The sequence below is a fragment of the Ovis aries genome, chromosome 3, assembly GCF_016772045.2.
Source record: "Ovis aries strain OAR_USU_Benz2616 breed Rambouillet chromosome 3, ARS-UI_Ramb_v3.0, whole genome shotgun sequence".
Lineage (NCBI taxonomy): Eukaryota > Metazoa > Chordata > Mammalia > Artiodactyla > Bovidae > Ovis > Ovis aries.
In genome coordinates, this window is record NC_056056.1 from 92,514,225 (window position 1) to 92,535,263 (window position 21,039).

Below are 21,039 nucleotides of genomic sequence, written 5' to 3' on the forward strand. Positions count from 1 at the left end.
GTGAAGTGCCTGACACTAAGGAAGGGCTGTATGAGTGCTAAAAATGTAAATAAAAGAATGAGAGCATTTTAAAGGCTCTTGAGAGACACTGTCTTCATAAACAATGATGTACTCTCTGGCTGGAGGCTAGTGTTCTGAATTTTAGTCAAGGCTTTTGGCAGGGACCCTAAGATAAAGTGTTTAATATGGGGGCCAAGGACCAAATTGACCAAAGTTAGGGACTAAGGTTTTAGAAAAATATTTATACCAACTTGCCTCAACCATGGAGAAAATCCACAGGGTTGTGGTGGGAGTGGGGACATTGAGCCACAGGACACTTGTATCGGGTTTACCCATTCTTGGCCTTGGGGTTTCCCCAGAAGCTCAGCTGGTAAAGAATCCTCCTGCAATGCAGGAGACTTTGGTTTGATTATTGGGTTGGGAAGATCCCCTGGGGAAGGAATAGGCTACCCACTCCAGTATTCATGGGCTTCCCTGGTGTCTCAGACGGTAAAGAATCCACCTGCAATGCGGGAGACCTGGGTTCCATCCCTGGGTAGGGAAGATCCCCTGGAGGAGGGCATGGCAATCCACTCCAGTGTTCTTGCCTAGAGAATCCCCATGGAAAGAGGAGCCTAGTGGGCTACAGCCCAAGGGGTCACAAACAGTTGGACATGACTGAGTGACTAAGGACACATTCTTGGCCTCAAGAACAAGATTTGCCATGACTGATGCTTTTGAACTGTGGTGTTGGAGAAGACTCTTGAGAGTCCCTTGGACTGCAAGGAGATCCAACCAGTCTATTCTGAAGGAGATCAGTCCTGGGATTTCTTTGGAAGGAATAATGATAAAGCTGAAACTCCAGTACTTTGGCCACCTCATACGAAGAGTTGACTCATTGGAAAAGACTCTGATGCTGGGAGGGATTGGGGGCAGGAGAAGAAGGGACAACAGAGGATGAGATGGCTGGATGACATCACTGACTCGATGGATGTGAGTCTGAGTAAACTCTGGGAGTTGGTGATGGACAGGGAGGCCTGGTGTGCTGCGATTCGTGGGGTCGCAAAGAGTCGGACATGACTGAGTGACTGAACTGAACTGAACTGTTTCACTCTCTTATTTTAATGTTTTGCCATAGTCTATTCATGGGGTCGCAAAGAGTCGGACACGACTGAGCGACTAAACTGAAACTGATAACCTCTCTGCTTGGGGCACTTGGGGAGGAGTGTACTGGGGTGGGTAGGGGCTTCCTCATGGTACATGGTCTACTCGACTTTCACTGTTCCTTCAGCAGGACCTGAATCCTTCAGCTGTGGTCATGGTTAACAATGTACTGATCACCATGGTGATGGTGCTGATGCAGGCTGCTCTTATACTCTGCTGGGAACTGGGCTTGAATGTTCTCCAATGCTCTAACAGCACCTTCTGCAGTAATTCAATAGATGAATGGCTGAAGATGGGGCACACTTATGCAACAGATTACTACTCAGCCATAACAAAGAAGTGAATAAGTCATTTGCAGGAACATGGATACAACTAGAGATTATCACACTAAGTGAAGGAAGTCAGAAGGAGAAAAGGCAAACACCATATGATATCCCTTATATGTGGACTCTAAAATACGACACAAATGAATTTATCTACGAAATAGAAACAGACTCAGAGACAGAACAGATTTGTCTGTTGCCAAGGATCAGTGGGTGGGAGAGGGATGGACTGGGAGTTCGGGGTTAGTAGCCGTCTATGGGGTCGCACAGGGTTGGACACGACTGAAGTGACTTAGCAGCAGCAGCAGCAGCAGCCGCAAACTATTACACAAAAAATAGACAAACAAGTCCTACTGAATAGCATGGGGAGCTCTATTCAATATCCTGGGATAAACCATAATGGAAAAGAATATAAAAAGAATATATGCATGTATATAACTGTTACTCTGCTGTACAGCAGAAATGAACACAATACTATAAGTCAACTCTACTTCAATAAACAATAAATCTTAAAATAACTTTCTGTGATGATGGAAACTGTGTCTGTATGTGTGGCATCTACTATAGTAGCCACTCGCTGCCCAGAAGTAGTAAGTACCTGAAATGTGGCTAGCGAGACTGAAAAATGAAATTTTAATTAAGTTAAATAGCCTCACATGGCGCGTGGCTCCTATCTTGGACAGGAAAAGCTCTACGTGCATTACGGTCACTGGGGCCTCCTTACAATCCTGAGAAATACTCATCTTCCCATCTTATACACAAAGAAACTGAGGCTTAATGGTGCTAAGTCCCTTGCGTCTGTCTGACCTTGAAACCTATGCCTTTAACTGCTGTGTGATCCTGCCTGGTGTGTGACCCTCCGCATCTGCTTCCGGTGAGGGCAGAGTGAAGGCGTGCACTTCCTCAAGATCTGTGGTTGGGCGATGTCCTAACTTCTCCACCTAACCCCACCACCTGCTGGCTGTTGAGAGGATAGATCTACATGAAGTGGCTTAAGCACCAGCAGGAAAACCACCCCCCGCCCTGGTCTCTCGGGAGGCATGTTCTCGGCTGCGCGGGCAGTCTGCGGGCTTACTGAGGCGGTCACCCCGCCCTGGGTGTTCAACTGTTCAGATCCCAGTGGATGGCTCTGTGGCCAGAGCCAGGTGGAATATTTTCCTTGGCCGACAGCAATGCGCTTTCACACTTTTCTGTGGGAAAGTCAGGGAGTTCAGTCACCGAGGGGCATTTTGGACTGTGAGACACTTCAGCGAATTGCCACTGGCTGCCAACACTGGAACCCTGAAAACCTGTCCCCTGGGTGGCTTCCTTCAACTGTTTTCCTTTGTTTGAAGGTTCCTGCAAACAGCAGACCAACGCTTTGCAGAATCTGCCTCAGGGGAAAAAATGGTGCTTGAGTCCTAACCTTGCATTTCTCTGGTTTTCCTAACTGCCTTTGGAAGTTCTTCGCCTATTGGTTTTCTAAAGTGGTCGGTGCCTGCTGCTGCTGCTGCTGCTGCTGCTGCTGCTAAGTCGCTTCAGTCGTGTCCGACTCTGTGCGACCCCACAGACTGCAGCCCACCAGGCTCCCCAACCCTGGACCTAGCAGGGATTTATTAAAGAGAGACCAAAAAATACAATCTAGGGTTCATGTGGAGCATAAATATTTCAGGATGATGTTCACTACCTTTGGCAACTTCTGACTAGTTATTTGTTTTAACTTTTTTCTTAATTTCATATTTTAGTGTGAGATGTCATTTTAACTCTGGAGACCCAAAGACTATTGTTCTTATGGAAAACAAAGCTTAAGAGCCTACAGTATTTTAGAAAGAACTCCCTCTTTTCAGACTATAATCTTTGGCCCCTGTGGGTTTTCCTTGTAAGTCCATGACTGACATGCCCTTAACCTCAAGGTTTGTGAGTTTTACTGACTAGGATGAGTGTGTCAGTTTCCCCAGAGCTAGGGCGGTTCTTAAGGGCAGGAACAGCAGGCTTTGCTTTCTCTGCATAGACTCAGAATTTCTGATCTAGTGGCAATGAATGAATTAGAACACTCTTCTAAGTACTGAAAGTACAAAAAGGTATAAGGTATGGTCCTGCCCTCGGCAAGCTTAGAGGCTCATGTGGCGACAGAAATGATCAAAGCTGGCTGTTGTGAGCAGAAAAGAAGGGTGACAGGATGATGGACTGGTGGCAGCTTCGGTGTCAGGGAGCAGTGGGCAGAGGTAGAAACTGAGGAACTGGAGAGGGCAGGCTGTGCTCCAGAGAAGCTGGGTGTCTGCTTAGAGTTGTAAACCTGACTTCCAAAATGCAAGCAATTAATTAAAACCACCAAAGAATAATTCAGATTCATTTATCGCTACATGAAACACGTGTGTGTGCTGAATACCGCCCCTAGGCTGCCAAGACCCAGTGGGGAAACTGAGGTAAAGACGAAGTAAAGTCTTGCATGGCCATGCCTCCCCAGAGATGGTCAGCTTCCCCATACTGCAAAAGGGGATTCTATAGACTCTGCCCTTGACCCAGGGGAAGAATCCTTGAGAGTCTGTGCACAGGGCAACAAGGTTGGGAATGACCCTGATGTTCCCCTGGAGGAATGTTTGCCTACAAAGGGACAGTGTCAATACCTTTCCTGGAAACAAAAGTTTAGCTTTTTGAGGTGAACTCTGTGAGGCTGAGGCAGAAAGAGTGTCCTCCGGGGCAGCAAAACAGAACATGGGTTTGGGGGCTAGAACTGATGGGGCAGAATCCCAGCTCCACTGTATATGGGCTCTGGGCCTCCGGGCAAGTTGCCTAACTTCTCTGAGCTTAAGCCTTCTGATTTACACAATAAGGGCAAGAATCTCTACTTGAGAGGAAGGATGAGAGAAAACGGCATGAGTCACTGTGCGTGGAGCTGGGGCTGGCACACAGTTACAGTTTTTACCCAGAGCTTACTATTATTATTTATAGGAATAGTTACAGTGTGAGCGGGGAGAGAGATGGCCAGCTGTCCAGAAAACCAACATTAATGGCGTGTAAATGTGATGGACAATGATCTCCTTGAGTCAAAAGCAGAGCTTGGCACCCAGGCTGAGGAGAACAGGAGCGCCCCCCACGTCCCACTCTCAGAAGGCTTCCACCAGCCAATGGGGCTCAGCCACAGGTATCGCTCTGGGTCTCTGCTGACCCAGGCTCATGGCTGCCAGCTCTCAACATTTAGAACAGCCCCTGATCTGGTGGAAACACTAACCTCTGACACAATTTTGGCCAGAACTGTCCTCTCTCTCCAAAGAAGACCCTCTCATCGCACAGCTGGGGGTAGCCTGAGGTCTTGGCACTAGAGATGACTGGAAGGGAGAAGACCCTCTACCTGCTACACTGGAGACTTCCTGAGATCTGGGCTAAAAAGTCACACTTCCTTCAGGGCCAGTGTTTTTCCACAATGATCAGGCAAGTAACAAAAACAGCCCCATCAGTCCCCAAGGCTCCCACGTGTATTTTCATAAGAGTGGTAATCATGAATGACAGTGACTCTTGTCATCAGCATGCTTTGCATTTATGGGGTGGGCAGGAGGGCTCTTGGCTCTGCAGATGTGACCTGCGGCCTTTTCCACTTCTCCTGGAGGAAGGTGGCCAGTGTGCCCCTCCAAGTGAGGCCCAAAGGCACCCCAAGGGGTCACTGCACAGTCTGACGCAGCTGCACCTCAGGAAAAGGAGAGTCCCACCCACCACCACTTACTGTGGCAGGCTCTCCCAGTTCCCTCGGCTACTCTTCTGACACCCTTCAGCATCGTGGATAAGAAAGCAGCTTTAGGAGCCAGACCAGTCAAGTCTGAATGTGCACTCTCCTCTGTGATAAGGGCACAACTTCTCCATGCCCTGGGGTCATCATGAGGATTACATGAGTTAACACATGGATCGTGCTTAGAACAGTGACTGGCATGAAGCAAAGCTCAATAAACGCTGGCTTTTTATTAACATGTAGTATTATTTACCAGTACCAGTGACTTTCCAGGTGGCGCTGGTGGTAAAGACCCCACCTGCCAATGCCAGAGACGTGTGTTCGATCCCCCAGATTGGGAAGATCCCCTGGAGGAGGGTATGGCAAGCTACTCCAGTATTCTTGCCTGGAGAATCCCCATGGACAGAGGAGCCTGGCAGGCCATGGTCCATACGGTCACAAAGAGTTGGACATGACTAAAGTGACTTCGCACACACACACACAAACACTGGTACTGTTAGGTTGGATCATATGAAATTGCTGACTTCCATTTTCCACCTATAAAAATGGCATTTTCGTAGAGATGGATGGTTCTTAAAGGGGGTGGAAGACAATTTTGCCTCCTCCACAAAGCCCCCCCCCCCCCCCCCCCCCGCCCAGGGTACATTTGGCAATGGCTGGAGACATTTTTGATTGCCACGACTGTTGGGGGGAAGTGGTACTGGCACCTGGCGGGTAGAGGCCAGGGATGCTAACATCCTTCAGCCACACAGGCGTGCCCACACAACAAAGGGTTACCCAGCCCCAAATGTCCACAGTGCCAAGGCTGAATACAGGGCCAACTTACAGTATTCCACCATGCACAGGTTAACTTTCTTAAAACATCCCTTTCCCAAACTGATGGCTCCCACTGGCTAGAGAATAAAGGCTCACTTCCAACAGGCCCTGGCCTCCAATTCACCTGCAGGTTTGTCTCCTCCCTGCTGTGGCCACACTGACCCATAACAGTACAGTACAGCTAATAAAATAAGCTGGAAGTGCATGCAAAGGGTTGGGATGCATGAGTGTCCAGGCCTGGAGTAACTTCTCTGCTTTCCCCGTCAGCCTAAGTCCAACAGCTGCTCTAGAAGGCTTCACTTATGTGCCTTTCTTGCCCATTTGGGCTGACCATTGCAATCACTGGTGGCTTTAACTAATGTGACTCCTGGGTCCTATTCCTAGAGATTTCTGATTCAGTGGGTATGGGTGGGCTCAGCTATATTTTAAGAAGAAACCCTCCCTGCACCCCGCCCCCACCCCCACCCCTGCCCCGCCTCATGCTGGGCCTGCTATGCCCATCTTTGTTCCCAAGTTGTTCTGTCCTGTTGCCAATCAGGCACACCAACCCTTTGTGTGTCCTTCTGGCTTATTTTATTATAGCTGTGCAGTAAAGATGCCGGAGGGCACAGACCTCACCTCAGAGATACTGGCCACTCAAAGGGATCCAACCCAGTGTCTTGCTCTCCAAAAATTCTAAGTAGTGAATTAAACTTGAATCCAAGATTAGGAGTTTGGGATTAACAGATATATCCTACTATATATAAAATGGGTAAATAATAGGGACCTACTGTATAGAACAAGGAACAATATTCAATATCTGATAATAACCTATCATGGGAAAGAATCTCAAGAAGAATACATGTATTATATATATAAGTACATGACTGAATTGCTTTGCCACACACCCTATACTAACACAGCACTGTGAATCAACTACACAGGTGCGCTCAGTCATATCTGACTCTTCTGCAACCCCACAGACTGCAGCCCACCAGGCTCCTTTGTCCATAGGATTTTTCAGGCGAGAATACTAGAATGGGTTGCGATTTCCTCCTTCAGGGGATCTTCCCCACCCAGAAATGGAACCCTCACCTCTGGTGTCTCCTGCATTAGCAGGCAGGTTCTTACCACTGAGCCACCTGGGAAGCCCAAATCAACTATATTTCAATTAAAAAAAAATGAAAAACCTCACTTGAATCCAAGAAATTTTAGACTCTGTTGAACCCAGGAGCCACCTGAGATGCTTGTTAAAAGTGCAGACACCCAGGCTCCACGTCCTAGGAATCCAGCCTCAGTGCCTCTGGGCCGGGCCCAGCAGGGCTGAAGCAAGCTGTCCCTCGGCCCACTGTTCTGATTCTCCTTTACGTTTGGCTCCAGGGCTCTCAGGCGGCTCTGGCACGACTTGTGGAGGTCCATGCTGTTTGAAGTGGTGGCTGGGATGCCTGCAGCCCCAGCACTGCAGACCGCAAGGGACACTTACACACACGCTGGCTTCTCCTCCTGCACCAAAAACCTGCAGGTTCCATGGAAGCAGAACTGACTGTGGGAAGCTGGGCAGTCATTAAAATGGGACACCACAGCTGCAGCCACGGGCGGGTCTGCTGGGGAGAGAGAAGACATTTGGCTCAGATTCAAGGCACAACAAGACATCCCACCGGTCCCCACCCCCCTGGAGAAGGAGCCCGGATGGCTGGGGTGTCTAGTCCCTACCAGCATCTCCTCCTCAGCTCTCATGAATTATCTAATGGCCAGTCCAGAACCTGCTTGTGAGCTTTCCAGGGGGGTTTACTTACTTAGCTTTGTAGGGAACAAAACAGTCTCCCCAAAAGCCTCAGTGTAATTCAGAGATATCACAGCAATTTTACTATTTAAAGCCTATTCCCCAAGAACGACCTAATTTTACTTTTGCAAAATGATAGAGATCATTTTTTTAAAAGACAGCCTCCATAAAAATCTGTTTTAAAGGCAGGAAACTGAAGAAAGTTACAGAAGAGTACTATTTAACCATTCAGTTGATGCTGAGGAAGAATTATGATGCAAAAAGATGTTCATGATATATAACTGTAAGAGAGTAGTGCATTTCCAATGTGGTCTGTATAGTATGATTCTATGCAAACACACAGAAATTTAGACCTGAAGAAGTCTGGGAAGGATTTACAGAAACATGGCGGCAGGGTCTCTCTGGGGTTGTGGGATCAGTTGTGATCATGCCGTGAAGACGACTTAATGTATACAAGCCCACCTGGGAGAGGCACAGGCAGGGCTGGGAAAGCCAGGGTGGCAGCGGGGAGAGGTAACAGAGTCGGGTCCACTCGGAGCTCTGTGACTCTTAGGAGCTTGGGGCATCATTAGACCTCTCAGGCTGCTCAGAAGCACTGTAAGGAACCACACGTCACCTACTGACCAGCCCAAAGGGATTTATTAGACTCCAATAGCCCTGTTTTGTCCAAACAACCCTTCAGACACAGTAGGTAGCTATTTCAAGATGGCATGACAGATGTTTTTGCTGCATCTTTCAAAACGTTCTCTTATATTTGTGTTTGGGCATTTAGGGAGTAGGTCATTCTCATATATTTTTTGGTGGGGGGATATATGTTGCATAGAGCTCTTGTGTTTTTGAGTGAATTAAACTCCAATTTCATATTGTAAGATTTTTCAACCATTGTGAAATAGTAAACTCATGTTGCTATCTATTTATGATTTGCTTCTAGAAGTATCACAATTGTGGAAAACTCATAATTCTGATGGAAAAAACAGAGCCTAAAGAGCACAGCTTTGATGCTTTCAAATTATGGTGCTGAAGGAGACTCTTGAGAATCTCTTGGACACCAAGGAGAATAAACTAGTCAATCCTAAAGAAGATCAACCCTGAATATTCATTTGGAAGGACTGATGCTGAAGCTCCAATACTTTGGCCACCTGATGTGAAGAGCTGATTCAATGGAAAAGAGCCTGATGCTGGGAAAGATGGAAGGCAAAAGGAGAACGGGGAGGCAGAAGATGAGATGGTTAGATAGCATCACCAACTCAATGGACATGAAATTGAGCAAACTCCAGGAGATAGTGAAGGACAGGTACGCCTGGCGTGCTGCAGTCCATGGGGTCACAAAGAGTTGGACATGACTTAGCGACTGAACAACAAAAAAAACCCAGCAGAATCCTTGATGCAGAGCCCTTAGAGGTCATGACCTTAGGCTGAGGGGGCAGAAGGACATGGATTAGGGTCCTGCCTCTGCTGCCTGGATGCCGTTCTGAGCTTCCACCTCTGTGACACGGCGAGTCCTCTGCCTCGTGGTGGCTCTGAGGTTGAGGGAGGCCAAGCGTATTAAGTACTATGCTCACTGTTAGCTCTTCTGTTATCAGCACCCACAATCCCATGATGCTAATGAGTCCCCACATGTGACCAGACCACTCTAATATATAATCTCCTCCTCTCCCCATAAGTTCAGCTCAGTTCAGTTCAGTTCAGTTCAGTCGTTCAGTCATGTCAGACTCTTTGTGAGCCCATGAATCGCAGCAGGCCAGGCCTCCCTGTCCATCACTAACTCCCGGAGTTCACTCAGACTCGCATCCATTGAGTCAGTGATGTCATCCAGCCATCTCATCCTCTGTCGTCCCCTTCTCCTCCTGCCCCCAATCCCTCCCAGCATCAGAGTCTTTTCCAATGAATCAGCTCTTCGCATGAGATGGCCAAAGTACTGGAGCTTCAGCTTTAGCATCATTCCTTCCAAAGAAATCCCAGGGTTGATCTCCTTCAGAATGGACTGGTTGGATCTCCTTGCAGTCCAAGGGACTCTCAAGGGTCTCCTCCAACACCACAATTCAAAAGCATCAATTCTTCGGCTCTCAGCCTTCTTCACAGTCCAACTCTCACATCCATACATGACCATAGGAAAAACCATAGCCTTGACTAGACGGACCTTTGTTGGCAAAGTAATGTCTCTGCTTTTGAATATGCTATCTAGGTTGGTCATAACTTTCCTTCCAAGGAGTAAGCGTCTTTTAATTTCAAGGCTGCAGTCACCATCTGCAGTGATTTTGGAGCCCCCCAAAATAAAGTCTGACACTGTTTCTACTGTTTCCCCATCTATTTGCCATGAAGTGATGGGACCAGATACCATGATCTTCATTTTCTGAATGTTGAGCTTTAAGCCAACTTTTTCACTCTCCTCTTTCACTTTCATCAAGAGGCTTTTAGTTCCTCTTCACTTCCTGCCATAAGGGTGGTGTCATCTGCATATCTGAGGTTATTGATATTTCTTCCGGGAATCTTGATAAGTTCACTGCAGTGCAACTAAAAGTCTGGGGATGTCTTTCAGTCACTGAAGACAGTGACTTTCACATGTGAAGACCAGCAGAGAAGCCCAAAGCCAGGTGAACGGGCAACCCAGGACAGGTGGCCAGCCCTGCTCCTGCCTGCAGCACGTCCCTGCCCAGCAGTCACCTCCAGAACACGGGGGCTGATTACAGTTACCTGCGAGTCCTGGGCCCAAGTGGTTCATGAGCGGCTTGGCCACTTGCTGACAGCAGACACTGGGATGATAAGTCGAGGCTGAAAGGGTCTGCTGTCGGTCACATAACCAGCATTTCTGCGCTCACTAAACTCGTCAAGGGGCAAATATGGAGAGACGAAGGGACTGGAGACCAGTGGATCTGATTTGATTAGATGTCAAAAAAGGCTTTTGATAAGCTCTATAAAAGGCCTTTTAGACAACCCCTTGGAAGTGGCTATTGCGAGTCCCTTGTCAGGGCTCACAGCCAGGCTCCTTCACGTGTGATTTGTGGGCCGACAGCTTCACATCCCTGCAGCTTGTCAGAAAGCCAAGTTCCTGGGCCCCACCCTAGACTAAGGGATTAGGATCCTTGGGGTGGGGCCTAGGAATTCGTATGACAAGCTGCCCAGCCCAAGTGATTTTTCTTTTTAAAGTCAGGTTTATTGAGACAGAATTGACATACAGTACCTTTTGCCCTCCAGGTGATTCTGATGGGCACTCATCACCGGAACCAAGCTAGTATCACAGGAAACAATGGAGAGAGACAAGAGGCCTCTCAGAAGAGTAAAACAACAGGGTTCCTGAAAGGGACCCTTGCTGGAGCCGATCATCTTCCAGCTCTCCAAGCTCCTCTGTGATACTAAAGCCTAGAATCCGCTGACGGTCTTGGTGATGAAGTGTCAGGTCAACAGAAACATATTAAAAGGAACACCAAATCTGTCTGTGGGAACACTACTCCCCAGAGCTGATGGGGCAGGAGTAGACTCACTGTCGCGATCTTGTTTAACCTGTATCTATGGATATTTTGCCTCATCTCATAAATGACTTGAAGCTTTATAAAAATAGGTACCACAGAAAGGAGACGCAAGTGGGGAAGGTGTGTGTGTGTGTGTGTGAGGGAAAAAGAGAGAGAGATGGAGAGGGAGGGAGGGACTGTTGGGTGGGTGGGAGGAAGGGGAGAAGATACACAGAAAGGACAGAGGGAAGGAAAGACAGAGGTGGAGAGAGGGGTGGAGGAGGGAAGCGGGAGAAAGAGGAAGAAACAGAAAGAGACCGACAGAGACAGGCAGTGAGAACGGAAAGGGCAGAGCAGACAAAGGAATACAAGGCAGGGGTCTAAATGAACCAAGAAGTCAGGTATCAAGTTACACATGAAGACACGTCAGAGTCCTGAGCCTGTGCTGATGTTCCACGCCTCCAGGCCATCTAAGCAAGGATGCACACAGTCCATTAGATAGAAATGCACTCATTTTGCTGGAGAAGGAAATGGCAACCCCACTCCAGTACTCTTGCCTGGAGAATCCCATGGATGGAGGAGCCTGGTAGGCTGCAGTCCATGGGATCTCGAAGAGTAGGACACGACTGAGCAACTTCACTTTCACTTCACTTTCATGCATTGGAGAAGGAAATGGCAACCCACTCCAGTACTCTTGCCTGGAGAATCCCAGGGACAGAGGAGCCTGGTGGGCTGCCAGTTATGGGGTCACACAGAGTCGGACACGACTGAAGTGACTTAGCAGCAGCAGCAGCACCCATTTTGAATATGCAGGACAGGCTCAGCTTTGCCCGAGTCTATGGTCAGAGGGTAACTTCTACAGCTGCTTTCGAAGGGGACTTCAAGTGTTACGGGGAACGACATCTTCCAGGAAGGCAGCGCAGAGACACTTGCCAATGTCACCGTCTGCTGTTCAACAGCTAAGAGCCAAAGAGGCCAGGTGATGGGGAAACTCCCTGCCCTCATCACAGTGATGAAGGCGAACACCTGCTGGTTTGCTCCCTGCAGTCAGAGAGCAGGATGAGGTGGGGAGTCTGATGCTTAGAAGGTAGGCTCCTGGTCTTCCACAATCCCACTGTTCTGACTCAACCCCCAGTGCTGAGGGCACCAAGGGATGCTAGGTGATGACCATGATCACTGAAATATTGTTCATTTTAAACCCCCTTTTCCTGACTACAAAAGTGATATATCACCGTAGAAACCTTTTGTAAGTGCCAATGTAAAACATTTTCGAGAATAAAACTCATCCTTAATCCACCACTTCGGGAGAACTGGGCTTGCCTGGTGGTGTAGTTATTAAAGACTCTGCCTACAATGCAGGAGACCCTGGTTTGATCCCTGGGTGGGGAAGATTCCCTGGAGAAGGAAATAACAATCCACTCCAGTATTCTTGCTTGGAGAATTCCATGGACAGAGGAGCCTGGTGGGCTACAGTCCCACATTGCCTGTGCGCCTGCACACACACACACACACACACACACACACACAAACACACACACACACACACAACGACATACTCATGAAAACTTTTTATTTCTATTCTGTCACATGAGCTTGACCTCATGTGCTCCCAAACATTTTAAGAGTGAGCGTTTAGCTCAAGGTCTGCATTGGGTGCCATCCTGGTGCTTAACCCCGAGCAGCTCAGTGTGTACAGTGAGGGTGGTTCCTGTTTCCCGTCCAGTGGCTCTGGGGGCGTGTGACCTGTGCTGGGGAAATGGATGGGGAGGAGGGGACCAGACATGGTCCGAGGCTGGGCCACCTCCTGGCCCTCTGCACTTGCAGCAACCTCAGGGGGAAGCCTGGCTAAGCCTCCTGGGCTGAGAAACCTAAAAGCCCTGCACAGCATGCGAAGTTCCCTACAGGTCAGGGGGAGATTTTACTCCTGTTTGGGGGCTTTTATAGGTATTTGCTTCACATACCACTAGAATCTGCAGTGAAAGCCCCAACACCGCAGCACAGCATGCTCACAGACAAGACCTGTCCTACTGATGCTAACACAAGCTCCAGGGATGCTCTGGAGAAAAGGGGCTCTGGGCACGGCTAGGAGGGGAGAAGATGGCTTCGCTTTCTGAGTGTGCCTTACATGCTGGTTGCTGGCCTTATAGCCAGGCAGGGCGGGCGGTCACATCAGGTGGAGGATTTCCTGGTAACTTACATAACTATGAGGGGCTTCCCTGGTAGCTCAGTTGGTAAAGAATCTGCCTGCATTGCAGGAGATCCCGGTTTGATTTCTGGGTCAGGAAGATATCCTGGAGAAGGGATAGGCTACCCACTCCAGTATTCTTGGGCTTCCCTTATGGCTCAGCTGGTAAAGAATCCACCTGCAATGAGGGAGACCTGGGTTTGATCTCTGGGTTGGGAAGATCCCCTGGAGAAGGGAACGGCTACCCACTCCAGTATTCTGGCCTGGAGAATTCTATGGCCTATGGGGTCGCAAAGAGTCGGACAAGACTGAGCAGCTTTCATTTACATACATAACTATGAGGATACAAGGAAACACCCCGACTCCCAGCATCTTCCCAGAGAAGGAGTCTTCCCGCCTGCCTCTGTCCCTCTGTTTCCCTTCCCCCTCTTCCCTCTCCTTATTTTTGCTCTACCCTCCTCTACTTTCTCCCTCTTAGTTTTTCTTTCTGTTCTTTCTGGAAACTCAAGGAAATATCAAAGTGAAGGAAGGAAAGGGCTAGACACTTAAAACAGAAAACCCCACCTCACTTGGAAAAGAAAGGTGAGGCCAACAGGAACTCCAAGGAGGCCCTAGGGGGTCCAGGCAGGGAGGAGTGAGTAGGCTGCCCCTCCCTCGGGCTCCAGACCCTGCCCTCCTCTCCTCCAGCCACTGGGTCTGATGCGCACGTGGGCGGATTGGAAAATCACATGGGCTGGTTTGCGGAACAGACCTCATACCAAGCCCATCTGCAGTTGGAGTTTTGAAGCCCTTCAGTTCCTGTTGCTCTGAAATTTATGAGAGGCCTCCCCAGCTTGTTAACCAAATCTGTATCTCGCAGACATCGCTGTTCTCTCATGAAGCTATGAAAGCTTTGCCTAGAGACCACAGACCCACTAATAGGGCCTGGAACCCCTGCCCCACTCACAGGAAGAAGGTCTGGAATAGCAATCTAGGGGGTGTGGAAACCGCGGATTCAACTCAGGCAAGGGTCTCTGCAGTCAGAAGGGTCAGAGGCAGCCGTCTGAACACTGCCTTCTAACACCCCTGCTCCCCCAAGGGTGTGGGGGAGGGCGTCCACACCGCTGAGGAAATCACCCCCTTGAAAAGCAGCCCTAATTGGACTTTCTGCAGGGCTGGTCCCTCAGAGCCGACTCCTCAACTCTCTTCTCCAGACATCAGCAGTTGCGAACACGTTTGCCTATTGTGAAGCTTACATCATTTATAGCCATTTCATTACTTCCTCAAATATGACTAACTTTCTGACAGTTTAAGAATGACACCTATTTTTTTAGTAGGAACTTTCAGACAGGTTTTTCACCTGGGGCTGAGTATTTTCTCTTCAGACACTAAAGTGTCTAAAGCCAACGAATGCTTCTGGAATGTCTAGGAGAAAAGGCAACAGATGAATTTTATGAAGATGGCAGCTGGTCAGCAGCCCCTGTGAAGTTAGGGGAGCGGATGGAGCCGAGTGCATCTGAGATCAGCTCACTGGTGCTCCCAGGGCCAAGGCCAGAGGCACAAACTCCTCTGGGCTCGGTTCTGGGGTGGAGAAGGCTCGCTTTAGGCTCCCAGTGAGCCCAATTTACAGGGATGGAACTCCAGGCTTACATGAGCCAACGGATGAACCTGCAGAATTAGCCAGCATGTGAGGGGAAGGCTGGTACAGAGGCTTACACCCGGGTGGCAGAAGTGCGAAGCCAGGGCTTAGAGAAAGGGGTGGTGCAGGGCACAGGCACCTCCCCAGATGGAGACTGGTGAGCAGGGACCCTGGTTCCCCTGGGCATTAGGGGAGTGAGAAAAAAAACTATCACAAATTTTAGAAGTGATCCTGACGAGGAAGAGCACTGTCAGTCCTGAGTGTGCTAATGCTCCTGGCCTTTACCACAGAGAGGAAGGCAATCAGTGAGGGCATTTCCTGGGCCAGTGTGAGGGGCAGATGACCAGGGCGTGGTTAACAGTGGGAGTCAGCAGAGCACAGGAGAGTAATCTCAGTTACAGTCACAGGAGTAGGAAGACACATCTCATTCCTAAGGGCTACTAGTCAATCGAGGGGAGCTCAATTCTGCTGAATTTGGGATGTGTGTGGTGGTGGTGTGATATAACCACTCAACTCATTCACAAACCAAGGGCAGCGAACACTTTAAAAAGGTCAGATGTAAAGCAATCTGAAAGTAGTTTGGCTTCACAGGACCATCTTTTAAGGGGGGATGATCCTTTGTTACAGTTAAGCAATGAGAGGAAAGTAACTCTAAGAAGCTCTGCCATCTCCTGGCATCCCACTGATGTCACTGATGCACTGTTTTTTCACTACCACCCCTACCCTAAGACTCTCAAAGACAGTATACTTTTCCTATTACATGATCCCCGAATACAGATTTACTCAGTTTTAACCAGTTTTTTTCCAACACTGGCTAATTCTGAACCTAGTTGATCTTTACCTTCCCCTGGTCTTAATCTGACTTTTAGACCCTGCCCACTGCTCCACCCCGACTTAAGAGCATGGAGACCTCAAACCACCTGTGGGGTCAACATCACTCTTCTTTATTTTTCAGATGAGGAAACAGAACTAAAGCTTAGGTAACCTTGCCAATGCTGCTAGAAAGTACTAGAAATCTCAGTTCTCTTTGATTTTAAGAGAGTAAAGGGCTATAGAAGATTAGAACACTATTCAGTCCAGGAAGACAGATGCTGAGAAGGCACATAGTCAAACTCAATCAGACTCTGCAAGTCACGTGGCTGTGAGGAAGGGGAATACTTAGCTTCTTAGGCAGTTAGGAAACTAGATGACTTTCTAGTAATCAGAAAGGGGCACTTTTACGAGAAGCAAGAGGAAGTGTTACTTTATCTGGGGGAGGGGTGGGGGACGGCACATGTGAAACTTGTTATTCCCATGGGGGAGCAGTGACTGCAGACCATAGATGGAACAGAGGTTTCTGTCCACAGATGATGGGTAATTGAGGAGGAGCTGCAAAGAGGGTGGGGGCTGGCCCACAGGATAGTACCAAGGGCCTCACAAAGCCTGCCCTCCCCAGAGCCCAACCTCTGGGCTACGTGCTGCTCATGTCCAAGAAATCAGGAGCTTCTGGCTCAGAGCGGGGCTAAACTGGACTCTGAATTGCTTTGGCAGCTTTAAACAAGATGCTGGGTTAGGGGTGAGAGAGGAACCTAAGGGAGCATCTGAGCTAATTTAATCCCCTGAGTATTTCTCTCTTTAGGATTAGACTCAAGGGGAATCAGATGTGATGGAACCAAATTTAAAGAAAGGTATCGGTGAAGAAACAGACAACACAGACAACATATTTCCTACAAAGATATTGGCTTTAAATAACACAACACCTGTGTGTGTGTATGTGAGAGAGAGACAGAGAGAGGGAGGGGAGAGGAGAGACAGAAAAGAAAACAGATACATATTCGGAGAGAAAATCACTCACTGGTGGTATCTGACACCAATGGGGTTCATTCTGCTTGTGGTAATTCCTAAGGCAAAGGCAGCACTTGCATTACTTTTGGTACCTTTATCTAATTCAACAGGAGAGAATCAGATAACATGAATATAAAAACAATTTGACAGGCTCATGTCTAAGGCAAGGCTCCCCAACCTCCAGCATCTAACCTCAGCTCATCTAATGAGCTGGTATAATAACAGAGATAAACTAAACAATAAGTGTAACACCTTGAATCATCCCCAAACCTCTCCCCCCGCCCCTCACCAATCCCGGTCCATGGAAAAGCTGTCTTCCACAAAACTGGTCCCTGGTGCCAAAAAGGTTAGGGATCACTGATCTAAAGTACCTGGGTTTATGATGTAAAATGATTCTGAAAAAGGGACATGTAGATGAAAAAGATTTTTTACCATTGTCCTTATGTAAAATATAGAGAGATGAGGTCCAGTGTATATGAGGTTGGTTGCCTTAGGACAGAAGCCCAGATAATGTATTTATAAGAGTCAAGAGGAACGTAGCATATAATTGAATAGGAGCTGGCAAATTGGTAGAGTTGTAAGAGTCTGGAGGAGTTCTCTTCTGGTAGTTTAAATTTTCTGAGTGAAATAGGAAGCAAGTTCATCTAATGTTTCCCAGTAAGTTTGGTGTTTGCAGCCATTTTTTTTTGACCAATACTCTCCTTAAAATTAAAGCACCATTCTATTCCTAAAAAACAAAGTACCTGGGCTTAAATTTTTTAACCCAATAAGGGTTTTCTGAAGTTGGACTGTGGTGATGCTAATAATGATGATTACTGTTACAATTAATAATAGTTATAGTAGTAGTTGTCCCTCGGACAGCAAAGAAATCAAACTAGTAAATCCTAAAGGAAATCAACCCTGAATATTCATTGGAAGGACTGATGCTGAAGCTGAAGCTCCAACACTTTGGCCACCTGATGTGACAAGCCAACTCACCAGAAAAGACCCTGATGCTGGGAAAGATTGAAGGCAGGAGAAGGAGACGACCGAGGATGAGATGGTTGGATGGCATCACCGACTTGATGGACGTGAGTTTGAGCAAACTCTGGGAGATGGTGAAGGACAGGGAAGCCTGGTGTGCTGCAGGCCATGGAGCTGCAGAGTCGGACGTGACTGAGCGACTGAACAATACCAGTAACACACTGTCTACTAAACGCAAGCACAATATCCAGCGTTTGATACAGAGAATTCTGTTTAATCCCCACCAAAGTCCTGTGAGGTGCTCCTTACCACCCCAGCCTACAGATGAGGAAAGTAAAGCCAAGGGAAGTTACGGATGTTCAATGTTGCTGCGTTAGCAAATGGTAGAGCTAAACCAGAACTCCTGGGTTGGCAGAATCTAAAGCCCCTGAGGGTGCGTCACTTCAGAGAGGGTGTGTGAGAGAGAGAGGGAGAAAAAAGAGGGAGAGACAGAGAGAAGGGGTTGGGGAGAGGGAGAAAGAGCCAAAGAGAGAGGTGAGGGTTAAACTCTCAAGGGCACCTTCTGCAGGTAAGACAACTCTCATCTGAAGAGTAAACTAATCAGGAATTACCATGAAATTCTCAGGGCTATTTTAGAATTAAAAGAGCTAAAAGTCCCAAGGCAAAATGGTTTTAATTAGCAAAGAGGCTTTAGGAATCTAAAATAAAATTTCAGTGACGTCATGTGAAGTGTGGGCCACTCATCTAAAGATGCGCACCATTAAGAATTTCAACTTGGCCTCTACGTGAGTCCAGCTTCCACCAGTGATACCACCTCCTCCCCTAAAGTTCATGGGGAAGGGAGAGAGAGGCATGTGTGAGATGTCCCCAATAGCCCCCAAACTGCATTTTAAGTCCATGAGTTGGAAAAAGAAGGGAAACACACAGGACATGGAAGATCACCCATCTCCAATCAGCATTTCTCTCTCCTCCAGACCCTGTTCTCCAGCCCCCGGATTGCTTCTTCTCTACCTTGGCCTTCGTGAATTAAAGCAAAAAACCAAACTAAGAAAATTGCCAGTCATGACTTTGCTTTGAAGACTGAAAGTCAAACCTCCCATCTCTGTTACAATTTAATAATGTGATTTCAAAGAGACAGATCATTTCTTTCTTCTAAATCTTCAAACCAGAAAACCCCTTGTTCTAATTACATCCTCTTGGGTGTCAACCAGCATTTTGAAAAGATTTCATTTCAAACTTCCGTTTACAAAGTAAACAAGGATATCTACCTTTGGCTCTCAGCAGCCAGCTCTGAATCCAGATGTGAACGGCTCTGGGAACCACAGCTGAGCCCTGCTAGACGGGGAATTCTCTTTTGACTTTGTTGAAGGAGCAGCCCCGTTGGAGCCTGGGGCTACCTGGGTTTGCAATCTCTGTGTGTTTCTGTTCTCCTCTTTATTAATATCAAAATTGTTAGGTGAAGAGGTTGGCAGGAAACCCTCAATTCCCCCTTAGGAAAAAATGCTTCCTCTTGTTGAGTCTTTGAACCATAATCCCTTCAAACCCTCCACATTGAGTATATGTAAGCACTATTGGGATGACTGTTTTTCTAGAACATTCTATGCCCTCAGAACTTTTGACAGATGCCTTTTTCTTTTACCGTCTGCAGATGCGGTCTGGGTAGATGAAGGACACTCCTCATTGTAAAGTGAGGAAACAGAGGTATCCAGAGATAAATTTGAGGCAAAGCTCAACAGCTTTAAAAACACAGATGTGATTTTCATGGCTGGGGCTTTGTCCCATGACAAATACATTACTTGTCCTTTTCAACCTGGGTGTTATATTGATGGTTTTTGGTTGCCCTTCGGTAAGAGTCCTTTAATCAAGATTATATTCCAGAAGGAAAACCATGAGCTGATGAGAGAGTTGGTGGGATGATGGGCAATCATTTTTTAAAAATAATTTTTCAAATTTTATAAAGTGAATATTTAGAGTTTGAAACCAATACAGTATTGTAAAGTAAAATAAAAAAATATTAAATAAATAAATAATAAAATGAACACTTAAAAAAATAATAAAAAAATAGACTGCACAACATTAAAAAGGCAAAGTTTAAACAATTTTTATATAGAAGACCAACCTTTAGAAATTTAGATTTGAATCTGCATAGCACAAATCATGTTACTGCCTTGTGTTTTATCATTATAAAAGGAAAGGAGGAGGGAGACACAAAATAAATGTTTAGAGAAGACAGATGATGCTCAGATGGAAGACGTTTAATAAAAGATGACCTCGGGCTTGGCCTCTTAGGCACGTAAACTTCACATGCTTCCACTGTCTGCTCCACGTCCAGCTCCTACACGCATGTCCTTTTTGTTTTTTAATTGAAAGAGGACGGTAAGGAAACCATTCTGTGAAGGAGGCAGGGAATCAGAAGGAAAAAATCTGCGGCAGAAACTCCCATGAGTTCCTCCAAACCTGTTACTTTCCTCCCTAGACACACAGACTACACTTCTCAGACTCCCTTGATGGTTAAGTGTGACCATGTTATGGCCAATGGATGTGAGCAGAGGTTATATGCACTACTTTGGTCCATAGAAGCAGGGACATCTCCCTTTTCCTTTTTCCAGCTGCTGGCCAGATGTCCTTCCAGGGGCACAGAGCCTGGGTCTTTGGATAACTGCAAGGGAAGAAGTCTGAAGGGCCAGGAACACCTGCACAGACTTTGAAATAAGCAGGAAGTAAATAGCCTGGAGAATCCCAAGGATCGAGGAGCCTGGTAGGCTGCCATCTATGGGGTCGCACAGATTCAGTTACGACTGAAGCGACTTAGCAGCAGCCGCAAACAGCATTCAGGGCTTGTCTGTTGCAGCAGGGAGTGTAACTCAAGTGCTAAGCCTGAAGTATGGACAGTGTTTGGAGGTTAGTTAGTGCATTTCTGAAGAGGGAAAAATCGTCTTAATAAATCACTTCCTTTTCTCCTTTTTTCCCATAGTCCTTTCTGGGAACCTCATCCAAATACCAACATATCTTACACTTAGACTCTCAAGTCCACCTGACTCTTATTGGAAGCCTCCAGTTTGAACCCTTTGCTCCTCACCTTAAGGTATGTTCTGTCCCCTCTCCAACCTACAAGGGTCAGATCAATGCTCACACCCCTTTGCAGGGTTGGTAATAGTCTTTCGGGGACCAGGAAGGACCTTTTCTTGCAGAATGTTTATGAGACGAGCATTTGTAACTGAGCAAAGGCTACTTCTTCAAGCGGAAGTCTGAG

General features: G+C 47.4%; 1 protein-coding gene across 3 annotated transcripts in view; it reads right to left on the reverse strand.

The window, feature by feature from the left end:
* TGFA (transforming growth factor alpha) overlaps positions 1–21,039 on the reverse strand; it is a 111,952-nt gene that overhangs the window by 13,455 nt on the left and 77,458 nt on the right. For 2 of the 3 annotated variants that reach the window (XM_027966972.3, XM_060412326.1), the window contains exon 3: positions 7,448–7,568. In XM_027966972.3, the coding sequence (XP_027822773.3) occupies positions 7,448–7,568 (121 nt within the window). The remainder of the gene's footprint in view (positions 1–7,447; positions 7,569–21,039) is intronic. The other variant, XM_060412327.1, reaches the window with a different exon arrangement.